Source organism: Pterocles gutturalis, unplaced genomic scaffold (genome assembly GCF_000699245.1).
Source record: "Pterocles gutturalis isolate BGI_N339 unplaced genomic scaffold, ASM69924v1 scaffold9473, whole genome shotgun sequence".
In the NCBI taxonomy this organism is placed as follows: domain Eukaryota; kingdom Metazoa; phylum Chordata; class Aves; order Pterocliformes; family Pteroclidae; genus Pterocles; species Pterocles gutturalis.
Window position 1 is genome coordinate 88,302 of NW_010125609.1, and position 9,085 is coordinate 97,386.

General features: G+C 40.7%; 1 protein-coding gene across 1 annotated transcript in view; it reads right to left on the bottom strand.

Moving 5' to 3' along the window:
• Positions 1 to 6,746, bottom strand: part of MTPAP (mitochondrial poly(A) polymerase) — a gene marked incomplete at its 5' end in the record, with an annotated part of 11,279 nt that extends 4,533 nt beyond the window's left edge. Inside the window, 4 exons of the mRNA XM_010078634.1 lie at positions 1,342 to 1,553; positions 5,246 to 5,470; positions 5,794 to 6,021; positions 6,574 to 6,746. Coding sequence (XP_010076936.1) covers positions 1,342 to 1,553; positions 5,246 to 5,470; positions 5,794 to 6,021; positions 6,574 to 6,746 — 838 coding nt within the window. The remainder of the gene's footprint in view (positions 1 to 1,341; positions 1,554 to 5,245; positions 5,471 to 5,793; positions 6,022 to 6,573) is intronic.
• Between the last annotated feature and the right edge of the window lie 2,339 nt (positions 6,747 to 9,085).

The window sequence follows — 9,085 nt, forward strand, 5'->3', positions numbered from 1 at the left end:
GAAAAAAACAACTACTCTGGAAGGATAAACAAACATTCATGTACTGTACAAACTGGAGGGCACGAAAAAGCAGAAAAAAAATGGAAGCATGGTGTTAAAAACAAAACTTACTTTGGGGTCAGTTTTAGTCTAAAGTGTTTCTTGAACTACAGTTGCAGGAGTTTTTACTCCCAATCTTGCACTAAATTCTTCTAAAAATCCACCATGGCATTTTGGGGAAGTTTACCATGTCAAAGTTTTTTAACACCTGGATTTCTAAAAGTTCAACTGTGAAGTGCTTCCTTGTGTCCCCAGAGGTTTGGTATTACTCCAGATGACAAGAAGACAACGCACACAGCCCCAACCTGTCAGCAGAGAATTACAAGGAAGTTTGCACAGAACTGCATGCTGACTTCCACTGTGGCTACGTATACAAAGGTAATTTTATTGTAAGACATCTGCTCCGTACTGCCTTAACAAATACTGCATATTCTGAAACAGAACTTTAGGCAATTCAGAAAATTCAGTCTAGAATCTGATTGTATCTGATGCAGACAAATCACAAAATCTGCACTGAAAGTCAAATAAAAAACATTCTGAAAGATAATCACTCATATTTTACTATTCCCTAACAACGATGAAAAGGGTTAGTAACTCATTTTCAATTATGTACCCTTATGCCATGACCATCGAGTTGGGTATTTCTTAATAAAATAAATGCCAGTAAAACAAATTATATGCTTTACTATTAACCAAATGAGAGCTAGCTGGAAGAGGGAAAATAAATGCCAAGAGGTATTTCTAAGAAGCCTGCTCCCTCTGTTGGCTACTGCTTTGAAAGGTCCTAAATGACAGTACCACTTCTAGACTCCGTTTTCTGATGCAGTGAGTTAATTTAGCATCCAAGATACCTTGCCAGTAAACAGGTGTATGCAAGCCCTTAAGATGAAAAAAAGAAAGACACCAAAATAACTAGAAGTCCAGCCACTGAAAATTAACACGATGGAGCTGCTTAATGTGAAAAGCAACCAAAAGAAGGCTGTGCATATACCCATATACACACAGGGAAGTAATGACTAACAAACACTGCCTTCTTGCAATTCCTTATAAGCCAACATTATTGTATAGAGCAGTTTTCAAATCTTCAGTTTCCGCTAGCAAGTATTTCCTATCCTGGAGAAAGAAAACTTAAGCACGTTAAAACCTAAGCTCTAGAAGTCAAAAACACCCTTTTTACTTTCAGAGCCAACATTGACTTTTGTTAAGAACACAGAAAGGAGTAGACTAAACAGTTTTCATTACAGGTTTTCAGAACATAAATACATTAGAATTCTTCCTAAAGTTTTTAAAACCAGGTCTCACCTGTTGCTCACTGACAGATCACACTGGAATCCTGTCGGTTGATGGGAAAATTTCACCAGTGGGCAGCGAGCATTGAGTATCTTCTGTACGTTCGTGCATCCAGGACCAAAATTATCAAGGCAATCACCAATCACAGAAAGAATTTTCTGAGTTGCTAATCTTTCAGATGGTAATTTTTTCATCTGATACTCCATTTCAAAGGGACCTTTTTTCTAACACAAAATTTTAAAAGTAAACGGTTAGTTCTGGAACCAGAGAGACATTTAGGAACACTTCTGAAAGACTACACCAATTTGTAAAGGAGTGACTGAAAGACAGGAATCATTCAAAGCAACACACAGAACTTTAAAAAGGTAAGACATATTGCTTTCTCTTTATATTACTTTTCAGTGATTCAATTTTTCCAGGTTAATAGTGATCAACTTCGTGTAAAGTTACTTTTTCAGATGAGGGTATAATACTACTACATCTCACTGTTGCCTAAAACAAGTAATTTTGGAATTCCTGAGAGAGCACATATGCTCTGACTGAAAAGAGAAGCATACAATTAAATTTAGAAGTAAGAGGGGCAAAACTCAACGAAACCACTGTTGATTTTAAACCACCATTAATTCCATTTCAAATCCTCAAAGAACAATGCATTATTAGTGAATCAAGTAGCAGCAAAAAGGAAGATGTCTTTTTCATTTAAAAACATTTTAAAACTTCAGTGTGCAAATTACTTAATCCTTCAAAATGAAGGTAAGGTTCTGTAAAATTTACAATAATCACCTCACATCTGACACAGTTTTTCTGAAAAAAAAAACAAAAACCACCAAAACACAAGTGGAGACATATTTTGACAACATCAGACATGAGTTTTCCTGTAGGTCTTTGTATTTTGAATTGTCATACTCGTAGTTTACATCTCAATAAAATAACTTCATACCTACGAAATCTCTGTTCTCTTTATAGTCCCTCTGTGTTTTTAAGCCTCAGCTAATTTTGCTTGTTAATCCAGTACTTGACACTGACTTATCCTCCGCCTTGGAACGTTGTCACAGGTCAATGGATACTATACAAACATCATTATGCAGTGACCTAACTAGTCCTCTGAGACACAGAAGAGGTTACTTTTGTTGTCACCAGGTTAGTGCAAAGAAAAACATGCGCTCACAGACAGGTGAAACAATTCAGAACTTATGGACTTTGCAACCTTTCCCACAACTAACTTTAGGTGCTGAATTTCTGAGTCCCTCTGGCAATCTCCAAGGTGATTGTTACTGCTCTCCTCTTGCCAACACTTCTCCAGACAGCGCATGTGTTTGAACACACCAGGACAGAGGTCCCTAATCCCATTCGGCTGCGTAGCTGCATGCTACAGCAGGGCTGCCTCAAAATGAAAGGAGCCTGTAACTATTAACACTGAGGTAGGTAACAGGAAATAAAAAAATCGGGGACTTGGTCAACCTGTAGGTGCACTGGTATTCAGACCTTCATGTTTGTGACAAAAATCACCATATGCCTTCGCAGACAGCAGCTCAGTATCTCTATATAGCTGAATTAAAGCTTTTTTGTAATGACAAAACAGACACTCTTAATAACTGATAGGACCTTCATATGTAGCTTTGGTGCCAGATTGCGGGGATGTGAAGTACTGACACATTCGCCCCGACCTTGTGATTCATCCCCTATTCTTGCCACGTTGCTCAAAAGAGCAAATGTAGATAAACTATTACTTTGGGGTAAATTGATATAGTACCCTCAGGAAGAGGCATAAGCGTTTTAACATAGAAAATACTCTGTGATATTTTTAGAGTAACTGTTTTATATCATTCACTAATCTGCCAAACTGCCCACCTGTTAAAAATGCTGTATCTGTGGTCAAACACTGTACTGATAATCCACTCTTGATAAAGAATGCTTCCACTTTTGCTGTTTTTTTAATTCACAATCAGTAATCAGTTTGCCATAATACACAAAAAATGATGTTTAATGTAAACAGGTGCTGAAATGCTTGGTCATCCCCCATTGCTGGCACCTCCTGAAAGGCTGCAATAGTTCAGAAATCAGAATATACCCTTTCCACTGCTGCTATATCATCTTATAACTAAAGCTACCTCCCCTTGTCTTTACCTGTTCTAAGACAGTCAACTTATATAGGGGGAAAATATCATTATCCCTATAAATCACACTGACAACTATACGAGACTTCCTTTGAAGTATTGTCTGTTGCCTATCACAGCAGACATACCCAACATCATTTTTTTCCAACTGTATTGGGGTTATGTGACAAGGTTTTAGTAGTGGGAGTGCTGCAGGGGTGGCTTCTATGAGAAGACACCAGAAGCCGCTCCTCATGTTGGACAGAGACCGTTCTAGCTGGCTCCAAGACCGGCCGCTGGCCAAAGCAGAGCTCATCAGTGATGCTGGTGGTGCCTCTCTGGTAACATCTTTAAGAAAGGGTAAAAAATGCTGTGCAGCAGCTGGGAGAGAGGAGTGAGAAAAATGTGAGAGAAACAACCCAGCAGACACCAAAGTCAGTGAAGAAGGCAGGGGGGAGGTGCTCCAGGCACTGGAGCAGAGATTTCCTAGAGGACAGTGTTGATGCAGGTTATCCTCGCGCAGCCCATGGGCGTCACAGTGGAGCAGATATCCACCCTGACACCCATGGAGGACCCCTTGCCAGAGCAGGTGCATATGCCCTGAAGGAAGCTGCATCCTCTGGAGAGCCTACGCAGGCACAGGCTCCTGGCAGGAGCTGCAGGCCATGCAGAGGAGCCCATGCTGGAGCAGGTTTTCTGTCAGGACCTGTGTCTCTGTGGGGGACCCACGATGGAGCAGTCTGTTCCTGAAGGACTATACCCCATGGGAAGGACCCATGCTGGAACAGTTCTTGAAGAGCTGCAGCCCATGGGAGTGACCCCATGCTGGAGCAGGGGAACAGCATGAGGAGGAAGGAGCAGCAGTGACAAAGTGTTATGAACTGACTGCAACCCCCATTTTCCATCCTCCTGTGCTGCCCTGGGGAGAGGAGGTAGAAGCGTTGGGAGTGAAGTTGAGCCTAGGAAGAATGGGGGATGGGAAGGTGTTTTTAATTTTGTTTTTTTTTTATTTCTCACTATCCTACTGTTATTAACTGGCACTAAACTGAATCTGTTTTGCCTGTGATGGTAATTGGTAAGTGATCTCCCTGTCCTTATCTTGACCCACGAGCTTTTTAATCTTATTTTCTCATACCAACCTGCTGAGGGAGGGAGTGAGAGAGCAACTGAGTGAGCAGCTGGAAGCCAGCCAAGGTTAACCCAGCACAGCTACAAAGTACAAAGCTCTCTAGCCGCTGGCACCCTAGTCTCCCATTTTGGCTATTGCTTAAGTCAAGACACAGGAGTGGCACTAAGGATTTTTACACTCCTTTACAGGACAATGCTCTAACATACCTTACTTTTGTACGTACTTCACATTGACGCAGCAGACATGCCTGCATTTTAGCACTCCAAAATTTCAACAAACTCAACGAGATCATCATCTTTAGTAATAAAAACTGTGCTTGCACACAAGCCAAAAAAGCCACACTGCACCACACAAAGCAACTAGTGGTGTCTGTCAGGGTTCTGTATTGCGACCAGTACTGTTCAATATCTTCATCAACAACATAGTGTCATCGAGCGCACCCTCAGCAAGTTTGCAGATGACACCAAGCTGAGTGGTGCGGTTGATCTGTTGATCAGGAAGGTCTGTTTCATGCCACATCCAGCTTTTGAAAGTCTTCAAATCCAAACATTCAAATAAACTTGTTCACAGTCTATAGTACGACCTCCTGTGAAACCTAAGTATAATTAAACTGATTCTGGTGTGTGAAACAGCGTACGAGCTGCTCTGTTGAAGAAATACAAAAGATTCAAGATGCACTGCATAATCTTACCATTTTTGTAGCATGCCTTTGTACATCATGGAAGTCCAGAAACATGTCCACATCACACCCCAATTTGCCAAAGGTGTTGACTGAAGAGCCAAATGGCTTTACTGTGCTGTCTGGAAAATATGCACGTGCAAAATCCTGAACCAGAGAACAGGCCATAAAGCGGAGCTTGGTATTTTCTTCTGTAAGCTGATACTCATTCAGCAGAATGTACATCTGACTGCTTATCTAGTTAAGAAAACAAACACTGTAAAAAAACAATGACCCATCTTCTATCTATTAACATATTTTAATCTACTTAACATAATTGCAGTTAGAAATTTTTTTTAATCTCAAACAGGTTTACATCATACAGAAAAGATGATTTTGACAATTACAATGACCAATTTCATCTATTTGTTTCAATGTAGGAGAACCACTCACACAAAATTCTAACAGGTTACTGTTTTTAATTGAAATAAATTGCTTTATAAGTTGCACATGACCCTTTGCAAATCTGAAAAGGACGTGGTTCATTTTTAATTGAGAGGAATCTAGAAACCTCTACTTACACTGTCTGCATGACAAAGCTTTTCAATAAGCTCTTTCACTGGAATGTGAGACTGAGGAGAGAGGCGGACTGGTGTCTCTTCAGCAGCTTGACTCACTGGATTTTTCAGCGTGAAAGTAAAAAGTCTAGACTTAAATGGGACATGATGCTCAGAACTTGGGATTCCAATAGCATCCTTCAATGAGGCTATACTGTTCTTTTCTGAAAATTCTATTAAAGCATGGACACCCTAAAACATTAAGAATGGAAATAGAGTTAGATAAATGCATACAAGCCTTGAACTGACTGTACTGATATTATTCAGATGCTCCTGGAGTATTGAGACAGTTTAATATGACAGTCCTGAAGCTGAATGCTAGGTTCTGTACCTCAACACTTTTTAGCCACTTTTTCACAAGAGCTCAAAAATATTTAAGAGATGCTATTCTTGGCAGTAAGCAATAAAAGTTGTAAAATCTATTTATCTTCACAACTGTAATGCTTAAGAAACACATAAAAAAGAGCTAGCTCTATCATTAGAACAATGAACAGTGCTATGTAAAAGTTTCAAATATTTAGTTCAAAACAGTTTGCTAGCTATCCCTTTGAGGAGGTGTTGCTTAGCTGACTTACGAATAAAAACCTGTTGCTCAGCAACTTGTAAACATTAACAAAGATAAAAACTAATTTAATATACTAATTGTATACAATTTGCTTAGCTTGCATGTATGAGGCCTTGATCAAATGCTAGTATTTCTTTTTGTCTAAGTCTAGATTTTAGTTTACATTGTTAATAACTTACACGATTTTCAAAAAAGAAATGACTCTTAACGTTTCCGTGACTGGATAAATACTGCAACAATTTTTTTTCATTAAGTTTTGGTGGACACTTAATTAAAACCGTTCGTTCTGCTTGCTCCAACCGTTCTGTTTGAACCTCGGTGAACGTCTTCTTTCTGGTATTGACTTCAGCATCTGTGAGAATAAATGAGCATCAAGGCTTTTTTATACAAACAGAAAGATTTAGAACTGATTTTAGCACACTTAATCTCTTCCTCTGGATTGAACAGCTGAAAAAAGGTTTGTCCTGGGTCTCTAAGAGGGTTACAGCAAAAGAGAAAGCAATCAAGAATGAATGAAAGACACAAACATAAGTGTTTTTCTCTCACAAATGCATGCATCTGTAAGAACAAGAAATAGGAAACGCAGGAAGAAAACAACTCTGACTTCCCTTGATGCCACAGGAAGCTTGACGATACAAAGAATCTTTGCTCTTCTTTGATTTGCTGTCCATCATCAAAAAACTGAGCACGCACACAGTGGGACTCTACATGTGAGTCCCGAAATACCAAGCTGCACTGAAAAGATAATCTCTCTCACCTACAACAAAACCACCACTTTCACCTTCGGAACAATTCAAGACTTGCTTATTTTTACAACTCATCACCTTCTTTTACAGTAAACTCCTACTCAAAATTTAAATTTAATACTACACTTTCATCTACTCTACTACAATAAACCCACATATCAGTCATATCTCACCACACCGCTGACAATCTATATTGTTGCCTACAGAATTCACGTGGAAACGACACATGCTGGAACATCCAGAAACACAGAAACTTTATTCTTGATTGGACAAAGGCAAAGGGGCCATGTCCCGAATTTTAAAGCATAGTCACTTCCCTGCATAACTCTCAAACTAATCCATTGACCAGATCACATTACCAGAGCCTGTGAAGCTGCTCCCTGTTAATACTGCCACTCGTAATTCAGACTGGGAGGCTGGAGAACACGCAGTTATTTCCCTGCAGCTACTGTCTGCTACAGAGAGTCTTTATCATATGTTTTTGATTTTGAGGAACCCACAGGATCTTGTGGCCTCAAGGAAATCTCAACTATCACCTAATTACACTTGTTAGCATTTATTATTATTTCTAAAAAATATTTTATTTTACAAGTTTATTGTGCTCTCACAGAGGCTTGTAAATAGTAATTACCCAACGCAGTTGTTCGAATAGCTTAGTTTTATATAGCATTTTTCATCAGAAGACCAAAGCAGCACTTTATGAAGATGATAAATATGCTATTTTCTGTGGGGGCAGAGAAGCATGAAGTGACTGAGACACAGAAAGGACAAGTCCCACGGATGAGTGACACAATCAGATGACCTCAGATCTTCTCACTCCCACAGCTCTCTGTTAGGCCCGAGCGGCTATGTGATTCTTGCCTGATTTACTACCTGTACATGCTTCGTTACTACAGCAGCAGATGTGCTCCGACATCTCTTCCCAGCTCTGCTGTCATTTGCACAGTCCAAGCCTCAAGTCCCATGGATGAGTGACACAATCAGGAGATGAACTCAGATCTTCTCACTCACACAGTTCTCTGTTAGGCCCGAGCGGTTATGTGATTCTTGCCTGATTTACTACCTGTACATGCTTCGTTACTACAGCAGCAGATGTGCTCCGACATCTCTTCCCAGCTCTGCTGTCATTTGCACAGTCCAAGCCTAGCAGAGATGCACATGATCACACCCAAATGGTGGCTTTATTTCAAATGCATGAGAGGCAGTGCACTTTGCTTTCTTCCCCTGTTCCATACAACATTTCCAGTCAGTGTCAGTTTCGCAATCACCTTACAGCGGTATACACCTGCACTGCTGCTTGAAGAAACCATCCCATCCTCCACATGGTGCTGGTGTGTTCTAGTGCTGCCCTCTGCATGCTGATGCTATAAGCATCCATGCAGTCAAACGAGGTGAGATTAGTGATCAAATCTATACACCAAAACAAGAACGATTAAATGAAATCTAGAATTGTTCCTTAATCCAATTTGCTGCATAGCTGTTAGTACAAGGATACGAACAGCAAGACTGTTGGTTTTGTGAGACTGCATTAATACAGCCTGATCTCCTCTCTTTAGAAAAGGGTTGCCATGTAATGTTTTTCAAGCTCTAAAACATGAACATAAGTAAAAGCACAGGCCCCAGCCTCACAGCTGCCTTAGCTGGCAGTGACACACTGCACTCGAGCTGCAGCACATCAACAGTGGACGCTCCTCACTAGCTCTTGGCTTGTACTAAAGACACAGCAACAACCAAACGTCTCCTCCTTTAAAGGGGGTCTCTCAGGATAACTTCTGTCACTTCATTTACCTCTAGCTGACATCTGTGTTTAATAAACGAAATCCTAGAGAACGATAGCGGATTCTGGCCTCCTGGACCGCACCCCGGCGCTGCGGCCGGGAAAGCACAGCCCAACCCCGCCGCGGCCGGGATCCCCCCGGCAGGGGCTGCCCGGGCCCTGAGGAGC